The 21,877-nt window shown below is 42.3% G+C and overlaps 1 protein-coding gene across 1 annotated transcript; it reads left to right on the top strand.

The window, feature by feature from the left end:
* The first annotated feature begins 4,950 nt into the window (after positions 1 to 4,950).
* On the top strand, positions 4,951 to 5,328 carry LOC122446371 (transcription initiation factor TFIID subunit 13-like). The gene has a single exon (XM_043476488.1). It carries the CDS (start codon positions 4,951 to 4,953, stop codon positions 5,326 to 5,328), a length of 378 nt encoding a protein of 125 aa, XP_043332423.1.
* The last annotated feature ends 16,549 nt before the right edge of the window (positions 5,329 to 21,877 follow it).

Genomic DNA, 21,877 nt, shown 5'->3' with positions numbered 1-21,877 from the left:
CAATCTCTTTTGCCATCTCTCCCTCTTCTCTGCCCTCTCTCTCTCTCCTTTCTCTCTCCCTACCATCACCAATGGAACAACAGTCTTGACAATTCCACTTCCTTAGCATCTCTTTCACCCTCCCCCATCTCTGTTCCTGCTAACCCTGCCCTGTTTCTGGTCCTTATCATCTCTCACCAGCACTCCAAAGAACTTTTCTCATGGGTCTCCTGTTTCCTTTGCAACCACATCACTTACGTCTTCCTGGCCCCAACCTCATGGATTTCCCTGAAATTTCACCAGCATCCTGGAACTCTTGCTGCCTATTTGCCCAAAATGCCTACCTTCTCCCCAATTCTCCTCCATCTCTGCCAACCTGGCAGATGCCTACTCAAATTTCAAGACTCAGTTCAACCTGCTCCCCAATAAGTCTCTTCTGTCTCCCCAACATAAACTGACCCCTCCCTGCCTTGTGCTCCACATCCTATACAGAATTCATTCACAGTAGTACACAGTTGCATTTATTTTTTTATCATTTTGTTTCCCCCACCAGGCTAGGAACTCCTTGAGGGCACAAATTTCATATTCTTAACGCCTTGTGTATAATAAGGGCTTCCCAGGCAGCTCAGTGGTAAGACTCTGCCTGTCAATGCAAGGAGATGCAAGAAAAGTGGGTTCTGTCCCTGGGTGGGGGAGGGGTGGAGGAGGAAATGTCAACCCACTCCAGTATTCTTGCTTGGAGGATCCCATGGACAGAGGAGCCTACTGGGCTACGGTTCATAGGGTCACAAAGAGTCGACCCGACTGAGCACGCATGCATATAACAGGTGCTCAGTAAACACTTTGTGAATGAATCCAGTAAACAAGCAAAATACTTTCCTATCTTTACCCTTCTTTTTCTGTGAAACAAGCAACCAGTCCTAGGGAACTTCCCTGGTGATCCAGTGGTTGATAAGAATCTGCCTGCCAATTCAGGACATGGGTCTGATCCCTGGTCCAGGAAGTTCTCACAGGCCACAGAGCAACTGAACAGAGCACTGCAACTAGTGAGCCTGCTCATCACAACTAGAAAGTAGCCCCTGTTTGCCTTCAACTACAGAAAGCCTGCGTGCAGCCATGAAGACCCAGTGCAGATAAAAATAAATAATAAATGACATTTAAACATTACTAGCAATGCAAAGAGGCAAGAAAATATTACCAATAATCAGAAGAAAATAGAGTCAATGAAAACAAACCAGATATGACAGAGATGATGGAGTCAGAAGACAAGGGCTATAAAACAACTACTCTAAGTATTACAATAAGATAATAAAGAGAGAATTAAAAATACAAAATAATCAAATGGTAGATCGAGAGAAGATAAATATAACTACAATAAACATTTCACAAGACACACGGACTCACAGATTTAATAACACACTCTTCTGTGCATAATAGGATAGTAGAGTGATCACAATCTCAAACATTGCTAATGGGGATGTAAATGGATATCATCCTTCTGAAGGGCAACTTCTTGGTAACATCTAACAAGATCACAGGCTTCCCCGGTGGCTCAGATGGTAAAACGTCTGTCTGCAATGCAGGAGACCCAGGTTCAATCCCTGGGTCAGGAAGATCCCCAGGAAAAGGAAATGGCAACCTACTCCAGCACTCTTGCCTGGAAAATTCCATGGATGGAGGAGCCTGGTGGGCTACAGTCCATGGGTTGCAAAGAGTCAGACACGACTGAGTGACTTCACTTCTTCAACAAGATCACAAGTGTATCTACCCTTTGAGCCAGCAGTAATGTTTCAGAGAATTCATTATTCAAGTCTACTTGCACACAGGCAAAATAATGTAGGGGAAGGTTAATCATCTCCTTATTCGCTTTAGCAAAATATTGGGGGAAAAAATCTAAATGTCCATCATTAGATGACTGGTTAAGTACATCATAGTAAATTTATTCAAAGGAATAGTCTACCATTGTAAAAAGAATGAGGAAGTACTCTGTTCTGATACAGAAAGATTTCCAAAATACAAATTTAAAAGCCAAAATTAAGAACAGTGCGTTTAGTATGCTCTCTTTACATGCATTCACTTTGTTGGCTTGTTCATGAGAAACTCTAAATCACATGACAAATGAATACCATGGTCTCCAGGAAAGATGTGTGTAGGAACTAGAAAGACTGGAACAAGAAGAAGGTTTTCATTCTCTACCTTTCTATTTATTCTAAAAATTGAAGTGAAACTAAAGCAATTACAAGTTCTTGGAGACAGTAAGTATTAGTACTATCTTATAGGAAGTGATTTGTCTTTAGGGGTCCAGAAACATAAAAATATCCATGACCTTTTCCCCATTAATTATTCTCCTGGAAATTTACTCTCTGGGAGGAATTCAATAGGGACTTCCTTGGTGGTCCAGGAGTTATGAATCTGCCTTCCAATCAATGCAGGGGATGGGGGTTCGATCCCTGGTGGAGGAACTAAGATCCCACGTGACACACGGCCAAAAAAAAAGAAAGAAAGTTGAACTCATAGACACAAAGAATAGAATGGTATTTGCTAGGGGCTGGGGGATATATATATCTAATGTATAACATAGTGACTGCTGATAATGCTGCATTATATAATTGAAATTTATTAAGAGAATAGAACTTTAGTGTTTGCACCAAAATAAATTTGTTGTTGTTGAGCCACTCAGTTGTGTCTGACTCTTTGTGACCTCATGGACTGCAGCACACCAGGCTCCTCTGTCCTCCACTATCCATGGAGTTTGCTCAAATTCATGTCCATTGAGTTGGTGATGCTATCTAACCATCTCATCCTCTGCCATTCCCTTCTCCTTTTCCCAAATAAATAAATAAATGGTAAATATGTGAGATTATGGATGCGTTAACTCAATTGTGGGAGTCACTTCACAACATACATGCATAATCAAATCATTAAATGTACACTTTAAATTTATTAATATTAAAATTTTATTTATCAACTATATTTCAATAAAGCTGGAAAAAAATATTTGGGAGCCAAAGTACTCGTGTCCGACTCTTTGAGACCCCATGGACTGTAGCCTGTCAGGCTCCTCCGTCCATGGGATTTTCCAGGTAAGAGTACTGGAGTGGGTTGCCATTTCCTTCTCCAGGGGATCTTCCCGACCCAGGGATCGAACCCGGGTCTCGCGCATAGTAGGCAGAGGCATTTACTGTCTGAGCCACCAGGGGAGAGCCCTTATGGGGGTTAGCCACATCCATATCCTCTGATATAGCTTACTGTACGTGTGTACCATCCTCTCATTTGCTTACTAAATATGGCATGCTAGATTTTTTCTTCATGCCAAAACAATTTATGTCCATTGCAGAAAATGTAGGTAATGTGGATAAACAAAAGAGAAGAAAAAATAATATGAAAACCACCCAAAATTCTGCCACCCAACAATGTTACCTTTTTGTACACTTCCTTTCCATGTAACCAGAGAGGAGACCTACAGTGCATACTCCTCCATCTAAAAGAATTTCCCCTCTTACAGCCCCTGCTGCTAATGCTGCCTTAGTTTATACCACATAACTCCATCCCACAGGTCACCAGGATTAGACACCCTCCCTGTATTAGTCAGGGTTTAGTCAGGAAAGCAGACACCACCCTGGGTTTTTCAAACCAAATAAAGGAAATTGGTTCCACAGGAAATGGAAAAGCTGAGAAGCCAAACACAGGATGGTGAGGAGACGGAAGGTTAGCAACTGGCCAGAAACAACCGCTGCTCTGGGCAGAAGGGACGGCAGGAGAAGGAGGTTTTATCAGAGCACAGAGTCTGGGGCCAGCAGAAGGAGCCAGAACCAAGGAGGCGGGGCGGGGGGGACTTCCAGGGAGCTGGAATCACAGAAGCAGGGTCTGTTGGTGGGGGAGAGGAGACTTCTTGGGAGAGAAGTAGCCACAGTCAAGGACCTCACAAGAAGAGAGAAAGAGGGGAAACTATCCCAGCCTTTTCCCTCCTCCTGTTCTCCAGCCATCTGTCTTCCCTTGGCCAAACTTACCTAGAAGGCTCTGGGCTAAAGAGCCTGAGTAGTGATGGGGAAGGGGACAAGGGAAGGGGGAACCTATGTAGTATTTTTTTTTAGTTAATTAATTAATTTTGGCTACACTGAGTCTTATTTGCAGCTTGCAGGATCTTCCATCTTCCTTGTGGCATGTGGGATCTTTAGTTTCAGCATGTGAACTCTTAATTCCCACACCAGGGATTGAACCCGGGGCCCCCTGTATTGGGAGCACGGAGTCTTAACCACTGGACCACCAGGAAAATCCTACCCATGTAGTATTCTTACCAAAACGGTTTAAGCTGAATCTAATCAAGAAGAAATAATCAGGCAAATCAAATTGAAAGAAATTGTGCAAAACAGCTGTCCTAGACTCTCCAGAAAGTCAACGTCATAAAAGATGAAAAATAGCCAGAGAACTTGTCTAAATTAAAAGACATTGGGGAGACATGAAAACTAATTTCTGTGTGCGCTCATTATTTGAATACTGGATCCAAAAAAATAATATGTAAATTGTGGAAATATGAATCTGAGTAGCAGATTAGATTACAGTTGTATATAATTGCTAAACTTCTTGAGTGTGACTGTTTGACTGTGGTTATACAGGAGAATGCCCTCAATCTCAGGAGATATACACCAAAGTATTTGATATCTTCAACTGACTGCATACATATATACATGGAGAAAGAAAGTGTGATCAAGTAAATGTAGCAAATGATAAAATCAGTGACTCTAAGGAAAGGGTCTATTGATTTTCAATGTACTATATGTGCGATTATTCCAAAAACTGAACGGTTTTCAAACTAAAACCTTGAGGAAAAAATTAGGCTTTGGCCAGTGGAATAAGGTGAAAAAGATGAACTGAACCAATCAGTTCTTAGGAATTTGAACCTAAAAGCATTAAAAGAAACTGTTAGCTCCAAGGGAGGTAGGTGCACTGCAGAAGTGGCTGGCTGGTGGGATGGCAGATGAAGAAGAGAATCCCACCTTTGAGGAAGAAAATGAAGAAATTGGAGGAGGCGCAGAAGGTGAACAGAGTAAAAGAAAGAGAGTTTTTTCTAAAGAATTAAGGTGTATGATGTATGGGTTTGGAGATGACCAGAATCCTTATACTGAATCAGTAGATATTCTTGAAGACCTTGTCATAGAGTTCATCACCAAAATGACTCATAAGGCAAAGTCAATTGGAGGAAGTCATGGTCGGGTACAAGTTGAAGATATCATCTTCTTGATTCGAAAGGAGCCAAGAAAGTTTGCTAGGGTTAAAGACTTGCTTACTATGAATGATGATTTGAAACGCGCTAGAAAAGCATTTGATGAAGCAAACTATGGATCTTGACACCTATTGTACTTTCTGAAGCTTCATTATCTTCTGGGGAAGCCATACTTAGTAACTATATTTTCCACAGTAAGGTCCTGATACCTAACCATGTGAATGAAAAACGGAGAACCACAAAGTTTTCAGGCTTTATTTTCACACCTTCAATTTTAAAGTGATATATGAGCCTTTAATTGCCTGCCATTATATTACCATACTTGAATTACTTATTGGATTTTAATGACCACATGTAAGTCAAACTATCTTTGGATTGCAGACCATTCAGTTTCTTCTGCCTCTTGACCATGTCAATGGTAAATTAATATTTATATATGCCATTAATTATATTGGGCCATTGTAGGTTGTGCTGTAGCTGTTTAATATGTGAAATCTAAATGGAACCTTTGACTTTGATAGCTAAGATGTGTTTCATGTATTTCTAAAGCTTTTAGACTGCAGTAGTATAAGTTATTAAAAGATAGTGAACTGGTTTAGGTTTCTTTTAAGAAGAGAATGATATTAGAAAATATAGCCTTTTGTAGGAGTGTTTATTTGTCTTAAGATAATTTGTTTTAATACTCTTTAGATAACAAGAGTGATTTAATTTTAATTTTTTATTTTTTGAGAAACTAAAAATTTCCTATGAATATTTCTGTGTTGGAAGACTTACTGGATTAAACATCTTTGGGGTTTATAATATACTATTCATCAGGTTTTTAAAAAATTCATTTCCCCAGGTTAGATTAAAACTTCTGAAAGTGCTTTCAGTAGCAGGAATGGCATTGCTGAAAAAGTTGATGGCAGGTAAGCATTTGGGGTAGTGTTTTATTAACATATATGTTAGTATTTATTTATTGTGAAAATGTGTACTTGACTAAAACCATGTGTGGCCATGGAAACCACTTTTGTAGTTCAGGATATACAAATTTTGTGTGTTTTTAGCTCATTGTATTATTCCTGCATTAAGCTTAAAGTAAGGATTAAAACAGCATTTAAAGGGATCACTGGATACTACTCTTTGTGAAACTGAATGTTTTGTGTGCCACTTATAAACATTATCTATGAATCAGTACTTAGGAAGATTTCACTTTCTTAACCTATCAATATAAGGAATAAAGTATGAAAAATTAAAAAGATTACTAAAAAAAAAAAAAAGAAACTGCTAGTTAGCAATAAAGTTGTAGGTGACAGAAAAACATGGCTGGAGTTAAGTGAAAGAAAATGAAAGTTGCTCAGTCACGTTTGACTCTTTGTGACTCCATGGACTATAGCCCACCAGGCTTCTCTGTCCATGGGATTCTCCAGGCAAGAATACTGGAGTGGATAGCCATGCCCTTTTCCAGGGGATATTCCTGATCCAGGGCCATCTGAGTCACCTGGGAAGTCCAGCGCAACAAACTAGGGAATTCCCCGACAGCCCAGTGGTTAAGACTCCATGCTTCTGCGGCAGGGCAGCAGGTTGGATCCCTGGTTGGAGAACTAAGATCCCGTATGCTACAAGGGCAAAAACAAAACAAAAACAAAATAAAAAGTCCCAACAAACTAAAATCATATGCAAATCAAAATTATGTGGTGGGAGAAACGCTACGTGGTACTGTTCGAAAAACAGCAGCCACGTATTCTTCCCATCTCCATAAGCACACGCCACGTCTCCCATCAGGAGGTAAAGTCTATTTCTCCTTTCTGATATGAACTTGCTTTGACCAAAGAAATGCAGCAGAAGTGACACAGTGCCAGCTCTGGACCTACAGCTGAAGGTGCTTGACTGCTTTATTCCTCTTGGAGCCTTGAGTCACCATGTAAAGAAGCCCTGCTGGAGAGACTGGTCCAGCCAGCTCCCAGCTATTATAGACACCTTAGCTGAGAAGCCACACTTGTCAGTGAAGCCAGCATCAGCCTCCAGCCCCAGTCAAGCTGACCCAGCCACCACCTGACAAAGCAAGGATGAGCTGTCCCTGCCAAGCCCTTCCTAAATCACTGTATCATGAGCCAATAAATAAATGGCTATTCTTGTTTTAAGTTAAAGAATTTGGGGGAGGTTTACTATGTAGTCAATAGGGAACAGAGCAGACAGTCAGGGACACAGAGATGCCTATAAGGAGAGTGAAAAACTTCCTGAGTTTTATCACTCCAGGTCATGCCACAGGTAGACTCAAAAAAACCCCCACTCCTTTCTTGAGTTAAATTAAGCAGGGATTGGGAGTTTGGGATTAGCAGACACAAACTATTATATACAGAATGGTCCTAAAGTATAGCACAGGGAACTATATGTGATAAACTGTAATGGAAAAGAACATGAAAAATGTTCTTTATATATATGTATATGTATATATATATATATACATATACATATAACTGAATCAATTTGCTGTACAACAGAAATTAACACAACAATGTAAATCAACTATACTTCAGTAAATGTTTTTAAAAAATGAATAAATTAAGCAGGTCTCTGTCCCCTGTAACAGAAAGAGCCAGACACAAATGTCCCCTATCTTTTCTCTTTGCAGATGTTTTCATTTTTCAAAGGGTCTGATGAATATCTCTTAGTTGTGCTTGTCCCCATTCATTTCCGTATTTATAAACAGCACCTGATTTTTTTCAATGGTTTGTTGTAAAATGCATCATCAAATAAAAGGGGGGATAAAATCATTCATGCAACCTAAGTATAATTATAGTGTAAACAACCATCCACTAAGTTTGAGATATAAAACAAAGCCAGTCTTTCCAAAGTCTCTGTTTACTCCTCAGTTGCAGTCTCTTCTCTACCTCCCAGCACTAAACACTGTGATGACTTCTGCATTGATCATTTTTTCTCTTCGTTTTTCCACCTAGATATTCATCCCTAAACATGACTTAGTTCTGGAAATTTGAGTAGCAAGAACCAGTGAAGGAGGGTAAGGAAAGGGTGATGCTTCAACTGTTGAAGGAGATGAACTGAACTGTCTCTGGGTCATTGTCTGGGCTTCAGCTTCCCTGAGCATTTACAAGAGACTTTTATGGGAAAATCATTGAGTAAGACGATGAGTAACACTAGGCATCAGGCTCAGCACCGTTGAGACATGAGGCAGTGTCGCAGCATGGGCCAGGTTTTAGGTGTTCGGCCAGGACACAGTCGGAAGGAAAGGCTGTTCTGTATCTTCTGTTCACCAGGACTTGCCCTCCAACTCTTCCAAGAGGTCAAAGCAGAGCATTTCTAGACACTATCCACAGCAGGTCAGGCAGCACGGCATGCAAGAGTGATCAGCGGGTTGATGAAGTTCAGAGAAAAATTTGGGCCAGACTCTCTGGGCATTTTGTCCTTGATTTAAAAGTCTGTATGAGAGTGGGGGTGGGGGTGGGGGTAGGGGCAATAGTGGTGGTGGCCCTCCACCATTTTGTCTCTCTCTGGGGTTGTACAGCTTCAGTCTAGTTTGTTTCCTTCCGCATCTAGCACACAGCTGTCATCCTCAGATTGCCCATTATCCTCAGATTCCTTTCACCTTTCTCCCGTGTCAGATTCCTATTTATGGTATTCCATGCTGGAGGAGGAAATGGCAAACTACTCTAGTATATTTGCCTGGAGAATCCCATGGACAGAGGAGCCTGGTGGGCTACAGTCCACGGGGTCACACAGAGTTGGACACGACTGAGTGACTGAGCATGCATGCACGCCTTCCTCTTGGTTTATTCTCTTGTTCAAAAAGCACAGCCTCCAGTAGCTTCTTCAGAAAGGATGCATGGGAGGGAAATGCATCCTTGAAATCTTGCCTATCTGAAAATGTCTTTATTTATCCTCAAATTTGACTGATAATTTAGTTAAGTGGAGAATTCTAGGTTGGAAATCATTCTGCTTCTATATTTTTTAAAAATTTGCTTTATTTATTTATTTATTTTTTGCTGAGCTGAGTCTTCATTGTGGTGAATGGGTTTTCTCTAGTTGTGGCATGTGGGCTCAGTAGCCCCTCAGCATGTGGGATCCTAGTTCCCCAACCAGGGATTGAACCCAAGTTTCCTGTACTGGAAGGTGGATTCTTAACTCCTGGACCACCAGGGAAGTCCCTGCTTCAGTATTTTGAAGGCATTGCTCTGCTGCTTCCAGTGTTATTCACTGAAGTATGAAAAGCCAAATCTAATTCCTGATCTCCATCTCTTTTTCTTTCTCAAAGATTTTTAAATCTCTTTGACCCTGTGTCCTGAAATTTCATGATGATGTGTCTGGCTGGGTGGGACTGTTTTCATCCTTTTTTCTGGGCATTCGAAGGACCCTTCAGTCTGGAAACTCATGTCCTTGGTAAATTTTTCTGTACTGTTTTATTGATGGCTCAGATAGTAAAGAATCTGCCTGCAATGTGGGAGACCTGGGTTTGATCCCTGGGTTGAGAAGATCCCCTGGAGAAGGGAAAGGCTACCCAGTCCAGTACTCTGGCCTGGAGAATTCCATGGACTATACAGTGGGAAAGAGTCGGGCATGACTGAGCGACTTTCACTTTCATCGATGACTACCTCCTTTAAATGTTCTCTGTTCTCTCTGTCTAGAGCTCCTATTATTCAGATATTGAACCTCCCAAGCTTATACTCTAATATTCTCATCTTTACTCTCCTATCCATCTCTTCATCTTCTTCAGGATTTTTTCAAGTTTATCTTCTAACTCTTCTATTACATTTTTCAGGTCTACTATCCTGCCTTAATTTTTAAGGCTCTTTTTTATTCTCTTAATATTTATAATTATATAATCCTGTTCTTACAACAGACCTCCCAGGTGGTTCAGTGGTAAAGAATCTGCCTGCCAATTCAGGAGACACAGGAGACTCGGGTTTGATCCCTGGGTCAGGAAGATCCCCTGGAGAAGGAAATGGCAATCCACTCCAGTATTCTTGCCAGGAAAATTCCATGGACAGAGGAGCCTGGTGGGCTACAGTCCATGGGGCCAAACAGAGTTGGACACGACTGAGTGAGCATGCATATGGGTTCTTATAACATGAATTTGATATATTCTCTTATCTTTAGGAATTTATTACTGAGAGATTTTTAAAGTATTTATACCCCTGTACCCTGTGTGGTTGTTTTGAAGAAGGAATTCATAGGGCCTGGACTCCGTCTCAGGCCTGTCCATGCTGGCCGTGCTCGGCTGCCTCTCCAGCGGACTCTGAACTCTCTGCTTAGTGCCTGTGGGGACGACAATGGAAGGATAAGACCCCCTCCAGACAGGGGAATCTTGAAGATCACATCCAGGCTACTCATTGCCTAAGAGGAAGCATACCGTAATCACCCCTGTCTCCGGACAGGTCATAAACTTTTTTTCGTATCTATCAGGATGTAATCACAGGCTTATTGATTATTAACTGGTTGGAATGTAACTGCGGGCTTATTGACTATTGACTGTTTGGACACGTACACATGGGGTAGGCGGTGGGTTTAGACACGTACACATGGGGCAGGTGGTGAGTTTGGACACATACACATGGGGTAGGTGGTGGGTTTGGACACGTACACATGGGGTAGGTGTTGGGTCTGGACACGTACGCATGGGGTATAAAAGATTTTCACAAATGCTGGACGGGGTCCTTGGCTAAGAGGAGACTCTGCCTTGGGCCCGCCGGCGTAATAAACTGCACTCCACTATCTGCATTGTCCTTCTGAGTGAGTCTGTTTCCCGGAAAGCGTGGCTATAACAGTTTTGCTATTTGTTTTTTTTTTTTTTAACTCTTACCTTCAATGTCAGAAGCAGCATCTGATTCTTTTGCAGGGAACTTGCTTCTACCCACATTTTCAACCCATACAAGTGGACTTATCATTTGCTAATTCTTTTGTCCTGAATAATACATTTAACTTGCTTGGGCTTTAGTTTCTTCATCACTTAAATGAGGATGATGATAGAATCTATTTTATTGGGGTTGTCAAGGATTAAGTAAAATAATACAGAGGACACTGATTAAGTGCCTTTTCAAGCTTGGGAAGTCTAAATTGTCCAAGGTTACACAACTAATCATAGAAAACTCAGACTTACATTTATGATTTGACACATAATTAGTACTCCATAAATTTTACTATTATGTAATAACAGTTTAGAAGAAAGGAGGACACGATCCAAGCCTGGCCAAAGAGATTCAGCACTGGGGTTGTTACTGGAATGATTTGAAAGGAAAGACTCTTTTCTTATTAGGTTATTAAATTGATAAAACACCATCCCAGAGCTGCTACTAGCCTCCTGTGATGGTTAATGTTTTATGTAAAATTGACTAGGCACTGGATGCCCAGGTTGAACCTTATTTCTGGGTGGTCCCTGAAGGTGTTTCCAGAAGAGACTAGCATTTGAATGAGTGGGCTGAGTAAAGCAGAAGGCCTTCCCCAATGTGGGTGGCCTTACCCAATCCACTGAGGGCTGACTAGAACAAAAAGGTGTGAAGAGGTTGCACTCTGCCTGACTATTTAATTTGCCCTCAAGCACTCCCAGTCCCCAAGCCTTCAAACTCAGACTAGAACCTATGCCATCCGCTCCCCAGCTCTCCAGCCTTTGATGCACCATCAGCTCTCTTTGGTCTCCAGTTTATAGACGGCAGATTATGGGACTTCTCAGCCTCCATAATCACATGGGCCAGCACCTTATAATAAATCTCTTTCTAGTATTTGTATTCACATATAATTTATAACAATATATAATTTAAGATTCCCTAATTTATACAGATAAAAATCTGGGGACCATGTAGGAATGGATAATAAGATGATAGTGGAAGGAACATAAAGTTGATCAGGCCAAATTTATTGCTATGGGCTCACTAAGCAGAGATTCTGCATTTAGTCTGCAGCTTGGGAAGTTAGAAAGGGCTCTGACAGGTTGATTGGCTGAAACATGGGCCAAAATGCAGCAGCGGGGGCGCGCAGTGACTGAATTGGAAATGCTGAACCCGCCTTGGTTGAATGTGGAGGAAAGGATTCAAAGGATTAGGGAGATGGGAATGTTACAGGGGATCTGTTATTTATGGCTTACCCACCTGGGAGGGTCTGGAAGACAGCACCACCGCTACTGTGAGAAGTAAACTTGTGAGGGGAGCCTCCTCAGAGCCTGGAGGAGCTCTGAAATTGCTCTTCGCTATAGGCCAGACCTCCCAGTGAGAACTGCAGCCAATGAACTGGGAAACCTAAAGGCTATGGGAATAGGAGACCCAGGTTCTATCCCTGGATCAGGAAGATTCCCTCAAGAAGGAAATGGCAACCCACTTCAGTATTCTTGCCTGGGAAATCCCATGAACAGAGGAGCCTGGCGGGTTACAATCCAGGGGGTCACATAACAGTCAGACATGACTTAGTGAATAAACGACAACAACAAAAGGCGACAAGAGTAACTGGATTCCAGGATGGCGAAGGCCAAGTGGTAGCACGCAACTGCCCAAGGACAAGATGGGCTTGATTACCATAACAGATAGCAGAGTCAAAGTAGTAATCAGAAGTATTAATCAGACTCTTGCTGACCTAGTTGGATGGTTGATGATGGTGTTCCAGAAGTGAAAAAGATAGGAAGCCTATTAAACTTGATCTGTATAAGCAAAAGAATTCCAGGTCAAGTGAACAAAATATAACTAGAATAATGGTTCGACAGTCAGTTCCCAGACTTGAGCCAGTTTACAGACCCAGAACCCCTTGAATGAAGGGGAGGCCAGTCCCCTTGAGGAAGGACCCTGGTATGCTACCCCAAATTTATGCTGTTGATCTTTCTTCCAGCCTTCCCCTAAGGGGACCAATAGCTATTACCAGAGTAACTGTGCATTGGTGGAAAGGAAACAGTCAGACCTTTCAAGACTTTTGGGCATTGGCTCTGAACTGAAATTAATTCCAGGAGACCCAAACTGTCATTATCAACCCACCAGTCAGAGGAGAGCCTAATGTAAGACAGGAGATCAATGGAGTTTTAACTCAGGTCTGTCTAATAAAGGTTCAGAGGCCCTTGAATCCATCTTGTAGTTATTTCCTTGGTTCCAAAATGCTTAATTGTAATAAATATGCTCAGAAGCTAGCAGAATCCCCTCACTGGTTCCCTGAACTGTGAAATGCTAGCTAGCATGGTAGAAAAGGCCACGTGGAAGCCCCCAAAGCTGCCTCTATGTAGGAAGGTAGTAAACCAAAAGCAATACTGCATTCCTGGAGGCATCACAGAGATCAGTCCCACTATCAAGGATGTCAAGGATAAAGGGGTGTTGATTCCCACCACACGCCCATTCAACCTGCCTTTCTGGTCTATGCAGAAGACAGGTGGGTCCTAGAGAATAACAGTCATAAGCTTAACCAGGTGATAACTCTGATAGCAGCTACCATACCAGAGGTGGTTTCTTTGAGCAAAGTAACACATCTCTTGGCACCTCACCTGCAGCTACTCATCTGGCAAATGCCTTTTTCTTTGCCTCATCAAGCAGTCTGCTTTAGGTGGCACTGCCAATAATAGACCTTTACTGTCCTACCTCAGGGATATTTTACCTCTCTAGCCTGATGTCATAATTTAGTTCACAGGAATCTTGATCACCTTTCCCTGGGGCTTCCCTGATGACTCAGACATAAAGAATCTGCCGGCAATGTGGGAGACCCAGGTTCAATCCCTGGGTCGGAAAAATCCCCTGGAGAAAGGAATTTTATCCCTTTATGGCAACTCACTCCAGTATTCTTGCCTGGTATCCCATGGACAGAAGAGCCTGGCAAGCTGCAGTCCATGGGGTTGCAAAGAGTTGGACATGACTGAGAGACTAACACCTCACACACTTCCTTTCCACAAGCTATCACTCTGGTGCACTGCACTGACATATCCTAACCAGACTAGTGACTAGAGCACTAGTGAGCAAGAAGCAGCAACTACTCTACACTTGGGAAGACTCTTGCCCGCCAGAAGGTAGGAAATAAACTCAACAAAAATTCAGTGAGTAGAAGGTAGTTATCAATACCAGCCACATGGCTAGTCAGAGAAATGAGGATTGTTAACTCATAGAGGTTTCCTTCTTATTTTGTTATGATTGTGTGTAAGTTATCTTCTCTTTCCTCTCTTATTTCCTTAGCATGCAACATAAGATGTACTGACTTGAGATCACAGTATTTAAGCATTGTTAATTCTACATCATACAGTTTAAGATAGAGGATAACAAGGAGAGTAAACATCACTCAGGGGCTTTACCTCCTCTTCTGAGGAAGGGGCTAGTGCATTTTCAGTTGTATTGTGTCCGGTGGAATTAAACCTTTGTTATTCTTTACTTGAAGATTAGTATGGTTTAAGGAGATACATATGACCGTCAGCTTAACAGGGGGTGGACTTGTGATGGTTAATTTTATGTGTCAACTGGATTGGGCCACAGGGGTGCCCAGAACAGCTAGCTACAAATTATTTCTGGGTGTGCCTGAAGGTGTTCCAAGAGGAGATTAGCTTTTGAATTAGTGGACTGAGGAAAGAAGACGGCCCTCCCCAGTGTGGGTGGGGCTCATCAAACCCACTGAGAGCCCAATAGAACAAAATGGTAGAGGAAGGCTGCATTCACATTCCACCTGATCCTTTGAGTCAGGACTTCAATCTTTTGCTCTGAGCAGTTCAGGTTCTTGGGCCTTCAGACTCAGCCTAGAATCGACACTGTCAGCTCTCTGGCTGTCCGCCTTTGAATTACACCATCAGCTTTCTGGGTCCCCTTGGCTCTTGTTTATCTGGAGAAAACTGACTAATACACCCTCTTTAACAGCTCTCAAGGAGAGTCTATGTGAAAGTGAAGCCAACACAAAATAAGAATTAAGAGATGGAAACAGATTACTCATGATGACGTGAGTGCCCAGATCCAACCTGCCTGAGGTATTATGCGCCCTTTCTAGTACTATGAATCAATACATTTCTTTCTCGGAAGCCACTTTTAGTTGAGTTTTCATCACTTGCACAAATTGCAACACAATGAGAACATACCATTTTGAACTTATGTATTTCACTTAATGTATCATTACCATATTTTCATGTTATTAAATTATACTCCAACATTATTTTCTTTGAAGATGCTTGCTCCTTGGAAGGAAAGTTATGACAAACCTAGACAGCATATTAAAAAGCAAAGACATCACTTTGCCAACAAAGGTCCGTATAGTCAAAGCTATAGTTTTTCCAGTAGTTATGTATGGATGTGAGCTGGACCATAAAGAAAGCTGAGTGCCGAAGAATTGATGCTTTTGAGCTGTGGTGCTGAAGAAGACTCTTGAGAGTCCCTGGCAAGGAGATCAAACTAGTCAATCCAAAAGGAAATCAACCCTTAATATTCATTGGAAGGACTGATGCTGAAGCTGAAGCTCCAATACTTTGGCCACCAGTTGTGAAGACCCAACTCATTGGAAAAGACTCTGATGCTGGGAAAGATTGAAGGCAAAGGAGTAGGGTGCTGCAGAGGATGAGATAGTTAGATAGCATCACTGACTCAGTGGACATGAATTTGAGCAAACTCCCAGATATAGTGGAGGACAGGGAAGCCTGGCGTGCTGCCATCCATGGGGTTGCAGAGAGTCGGACAGGACTTAGTGACTGAACAATAACAACAAATCAGAACTAAGAGACACTCAACAATTTCCACACAAGTTTTAACCCTCACTGTTAAGATACATTTTTCCCCCCAACCCTTCCAGTATTTTTGAGGCTCCACCTTCCTGAAGGTTGCCCCCATACTCAGGAGGAACAAGATGGTAAATCCTTCTAACAGATGGAAATGATAGCAGTGATAGCCATCTAATTCCACATGTGAACATCTATCCATAATTGTTCTGTTACTGGAGACAGGGGCAGGGGGCAGGCAGGGCAGGTTCAAGGGAAACTCCCTCTTATTCTTGAATAGCAACAATTAAGTTTAAGTATGGAAAAGATCCTGATGCTGGGAGGGATTGGGGGCAGGAGGAGAAGGGGACGACAGAGGATGAGATGGTTGGACGGCATCACCAATTCAATGGACATGAGTTTGAGTAAACTCTGGGAGTTGGTGATGGACAGGGAGGCCTGGCGTGCTGCGATTCATGGGGTCGCAAAGAGTCGGACTCGACTGAGCGACTGAACTGAACTGAACTGAAGCAAAGCTGAACAGGATTTATACTCAAAGAGCTCAAGTAGGAATTCTGCAACAAAGTTCTTCCTTTGTTGCGACATTTATCTTTTGCAAGGAGGGTAGAACTTTGTGGTTATTTGTTTAATATATAGTCTGTCATCGCCATCTTTTTCTCCAGAAAGGAAAAAAAAAAAACAATTTTATGACTAATGTCAGGGAGTTTTTCTGCTTATAAACAGGAATTTAAACAGTGTTTCCTGAGAGTCATAGAGTAGGAGTATTTTGAGTACGGGTCATACAAATCCACTTAAACCAGCTTACATTTACGAAGGAAATTGTATTTTAAGGACCTGGAGTTAGCCCCAGAACTCAAGGGCAGAGATCTGACTGGTCCTCAGAGTCTGGAATCAGGGACTAGAGTGCTTCCAGAGACACCGGAAGTCCTGTTTATCTCATCAGTCTGAGCTGAAGTCTCAGCCTTACTTCCAAATTCCTGGGAAGGATTGGCCAGCCACAGTCAGGTACTTATCTCTAAAGCAATCAACCTCACTCAAGAAAAGGGTGTGAACCTGAGGATTGGGGGAGGTCAAATTCCCAGAAACCTGGCATTGGGAGCAGAGCAATAGATAAATGAGTCCTTCGGGTGACTCAGAGCCCCAAAGCCTCACAGAAGAAGAAGCTTGTAGTTCAGTCGCTAAGTTGTGTCCGACTCTGCGACCCCATGGACTGCAGCACACCAGGCTTCCCTGTCCTTCACTTATCTCCCGGAGTTTGCTCAAACTCATGTCCATTGAGTCCGTAATGCCATCCAACCATCTCATCCTCTGCAGCCCACTACTCCTTTTGCCTTCAATCTTTCCCAGCATCAGGGTCTTTTCCAAAAAAAAAAAAAAGCTTAGAGGAGGGGAAAAAAATGGGGAAGGGGCAGACTTCCTGATTTGGTCAAATATTCTAGACACTCCCTCTTGGGTGGAGGAGGCTGGATTGATTCCTGGCATCCTGGCTATTTCCATATTTAGCAAACAGGTGAAGGCAGTGCCCCCTGGGTCAGGATTCTGACCATGGCCATCTTCTCTTCACATAACCATCCTGGCAAAGCTCATCTATTTCCAATGCCTTGAAACACCATCTATATGTTGACTGTTGTTGTTCAGTTTCTAAGCCATGTCCAAATTTTGCGACCATGGACTACAGCACACCAGGCTGCCATGTCCTTCACTATCTCTCAGAGTTTGCTCAAATTCATGTCCACTGAGTTGATGTTGCCATCCAACCAACTCATCTTCAGTCATCCCCTTCTCTTCCTGCCCTCAATCTTTCCCAGCATCATCAGGGTCTTTTCCAATGAGTTGGCTCCTCGCATCAGATGGTCAAAGTATTGGAGCTTCAGCTTCAGCATCAGTCCTTCTAATGAATATTCAGGGTTGACTTTCTTTAGGATTGACTGGTTTGATCTTCTTGCTGTCCAAAGGACTCTCAAGAGTCTTCTCCAGCACCGCAATTCTTTCAACAGATGAAAGCATCAATTCTTTGGCTCTCAGCCTTCTTTATGGTCCAACTCTCACATTCATACATGCCTATTGGAAAAACCATAGCTTTGACTATACAGACCTTTGTTGGCAAAGTGATGTCTCTGTTTTTTAATATGCTGTCTACATTTGTCATAGCTTTCCTTCCAAGGAGAGTCTTTTAACTTCATGGCTGCAGTCACTGTCTGTGGTGATTTTGGCGCCCAATATTTTGACAGCAGAGTCATCCATATAGCAGGGCATAAGCCTAGAAGCACTGGGAGCCAAAACATATGAAAACCTTCTGGGAATGGATCCAGCCATGAGAATCCTAAATAATTCAGATCAATTGGCTTTGGTGTGGTAAATGAACTAGATGCAGGTCAGAGGGGGTGGGCAAAGGTGGACAAATTAGGATCCTGCTGCAATAGCCCAGACAACTTCAACAGGGGAAAAGATCATGGAGATGCAGGGATACTAAAGAATTCAAGAGACATTTAAGAGATAAAAATCAACAAGGCTTAGAAAAGGGGAGGAGACAAGAGTAACTTCTAGATTTTGACATGCATAACTAATATCTGATGAAAATGATTCAGAGGTTGGGAATACTGGAATAGGATCAGGTTTTGGGAGGAAGATCATGAGTTCAGGTTGAATGTGTTGAGGCTGATGGGTCTTTTAATATTGAAAAGATGATACACATCAGGCAACTGTGTACAGGGAACCTGGTGGAGAGGTGTGGGCTGAAGGTATAAATGTAATCTTGTTACAATTAACTTATTTTTAATTGGAGGATAATTGCTTTACAATATCGTGTTGGTTTCTGCCATATATCAACATGAATCAGCTGTAGGAATATATATGTCTTCTCCCTCTTGAACATCCCTCCCACCTCCCACCCCACCCCATCCCTCTAGGTTATCACAGAGCACTGGTTTGAGCTCCCTGTGTCCTACAGTAAATTTCCACTGCCTATCTAATTTTACATGTGGTAATATGTATGTCTCAATGCTACTCTCTCAATTCGTCCCACCGGCTCCCTCTCCCTTCCACAAGTCTGTTCTCTATGTCTGCATCTCCACTGCTGCCCTGCAAATAGGTTCATCCATACCATCTTTCCAGATTCCATATGTATGTGTTAATACATGATATTTGTCTTTCTCTTTCTGACTTACTTCATTCTGTATAATAGGCTCTAGGTTCATCCACCTTATTAGAACTGAGTCAAATGCATTCCTTTTTATGGCTGAGTAATATTTCATTGCGTTAACCTCTGAGCCACCAGGGAAGTCCAATATTCCATTGCGTATATATACCACGATTTCTTTATCCACTTATCTGCTGATGGATGTCTAGGTTGCTCCCATGTCCTAGCTACTCTAAATAGTGCTGCGATAAACACGGGTGCATGTGTCTTTTTAAATTATGGTTTCCTCAGGGCATATGCTCAGCAGTGGGATTGTTGGGTCATACGGTAGTTTTATTCCTAGTTTTTTAAGGAATCTCTATACTATTCTCCATAGTAACTGTATCAATTGCTGGCGAGGGTGTGGAATAAAGGGAACCTTCTTGTACTGTTGGTGGAAACTCAAAACTAAATGTAATCTTAATCCTTGTCACCATGCAGTGCTCTAGTCCACCCCCAACTTCCATTCACAGCCTCTTGACCATATTGCCTAATCCACTGGTCTCCTCCAATCTACTGACATGGAAACTTCAGTGAATGGTTCAGAATGTCACTCCCCAATGTGGAATCCCTTCCATTAATTTCATGATAGAATTTCCCAGCAGGGCACAGATTCCTGGTATTTGCCTAACTGCATCAGACTGGACACAATAGAAGGTCAGATAATAATCAACCTGACACTGGTATAGAAGGGCAGGATTCAATAGGACACAATCAAAAATCTCTTTATTCCTTTTTAAAAAAAATATGTATCTATATATGGCTTCCCTCATGACTCAGTGGTAGAGAATCAGCCTGCCAATGCAGGAGGCACAGGTTTGATTTCTGCTCTAGGAAGATCGCACATGCCGCGGAGCAACTGAGCCCATGAGCCTGTGGTCAGGACCCGGACACCCAACTCCTGAGCCTGTGGTCGGGACCTGGACGCCCAACTCCTGAGCCTGTGGTCGGGACCCGGACGCCCAACTCCTGAGCCTGTGGTCGGGACCCGGATGCCCAACTCCTGAGCCTGTGGTCGGGACCCGGATGCCCAACTCCCGAGCCTGTGGTCGGGACCCAGATGCCCAACTACTGAGCCTGTTGTTGGGACCTGGATGCCCAACTACTGAGCCCAGTGGTGGGGCCCTAGTGCCAGTGCTCCGTGACGAGAGAAGCCACTGTAATGAGAGGCCCACACCCCACAACTAAAGAGTAGCCCCTGCTCTCCATAATTAGAGAAAGCCTGTGCAGCAAAGAAGACCCAGGACAGTCAAAAATAAATTTTAAAAATTATTTTCAAATATGCATATATAAATCCCATTTTGTTTTTAATTTTATTATATTTAAATTATTTTTATTCATTTGGCTGTGCCAGGTCTTAGTTGCAGCATGAGAACTCTTATTAATGGTTGCAGCATATGGGATCTAGTTCCCTGACCAGGGATTGAATCTGGGCCCCTTGCATTGGGAGGACAAAGTCTTAGCCACTGGACCACCAGCGAATCCCCAAATCTCTTTCTTCTTAACCCTCCACTGTTCTCAGACCTGCTGTGTAGCATCTCCCTTCTGGACCTCTGGATTATATTACCACCTGTAGCTTTCTTTTAAATTGTTATCAAAATATAAGATATATATATAGAAAAGTATATATATCATGTATATATAGTCCAGTGAATTTTCACAAACTGAATAGACTTGTATAAGTAGCAGCTGAGATCCTATAGCCTCTTGTGTTATTTTGGCTGTTGGAATTAGGATAATTTCAGATATTAAAAGGCCTAGTCTAATCTATTACTAAATTTGCACTTCTCATCCAATTCAAAGTATATTCACTTCCTCCTAGTTCAGGTGTGAGACTCAGAAACCCTACAAAAAGGAAAATGAAGGGAGTAGTCTATAACTTTAAATATTTTCTTTCTGGTTTTTCCCTTCCTTCCTCTCCCCTACCTATACTGCTCTGGCTTCTCCAGAATCAAGATGAGGAAAAGGATGAAAAGTGAAAGAGCAAAGATCAGGTACCTTTCTGTGTACCTCCCCAATCTCCCGACGGTGTAACTCAAATTATCCCAAGAATTCTTTCTCCACACTTTCCTCATATCCAGGAAGCAGCACAAGGCAGCCTCCTTTTTGTGGCTCAACCAGCATCCACCTAGGAAGGAGAGGGGGGATCCTCTTGGAAAGCACTCCAAGTCTTACTTTTATTTTTTGGCTGGCCTCACCATACAACATGTGAGATCTCAGTTCCCTGACCAGGGATCCAACCTGCACCCCCTGCATTGGAAGCATGGAGTCTTAACCACTGGATCACCAGGGAAGTCCCAAAAGCACCCCAGGTTTTTACAAATGGTTCTTTCCATACCACCTAACTTGGCTACACTGGGCCACCAACTCTTCAAAAAATTGACTGCACACTTTCTTCCTGATTAATCCCTTTCTTCTGTTAAATATAGATTGGAATAGAAGAATTACAATTCATAAGTACAAAAGCAAGGACAGACCATCACCATTTTGTAATCCTTGATGAAACAACAGATCTAGGTAATAGCCATAACAACTAGTAAAATCATTAGGCAAATGGTTAACACGGCACTCTACAGTGGATGTATCAAGCTGATAACCTACTCTATTATTACATATTAATATATGTTAATTTATGGAATAGCAACATATATATAGTGTGTGTGCTTGGTTGCTAGCAGCATATTGGCATAAGGATAGATGTATAAATCACAGGAATAGAGTACAGATATAGACCCACATATATACAGTCAATTGATCATGAACAAAGATTCTGAGGTAATTTAGGACAGTTTTTTCAACAAAAGATTAGTCTTCTCAACAAAAGGTCCTGGAATAATTGGATGTGTGTGCATGCTCA

Source organism: Cervus canadensis, chromosome 1, assembly GCF_019320065.1.
Source record: "Cervus canadensis isolate Bull #8, Minnesota chromosome 1, ASM1932006v1, whole genome shotgun sequence".
Classification (NCBI taxonomy): domain Eukaryota; kingdom Metazoa; phylum Chordata; class Mammalia; order Artiodactyla; family Cervidae; genus Cervus; species Cervus canadensis.
This window is presented reverse-complemented; position numbering and strand designations above follow the sequence as displayed.

Coding starts and splice junctions, on each gene's coding strand:
- LOC122446371 (XM_043476488.1), top strand. CDS start 4,951: ATGGCAGATGAAGAAGAGAATCCCACCTTTGAGGAAGAAAATGAAGAA.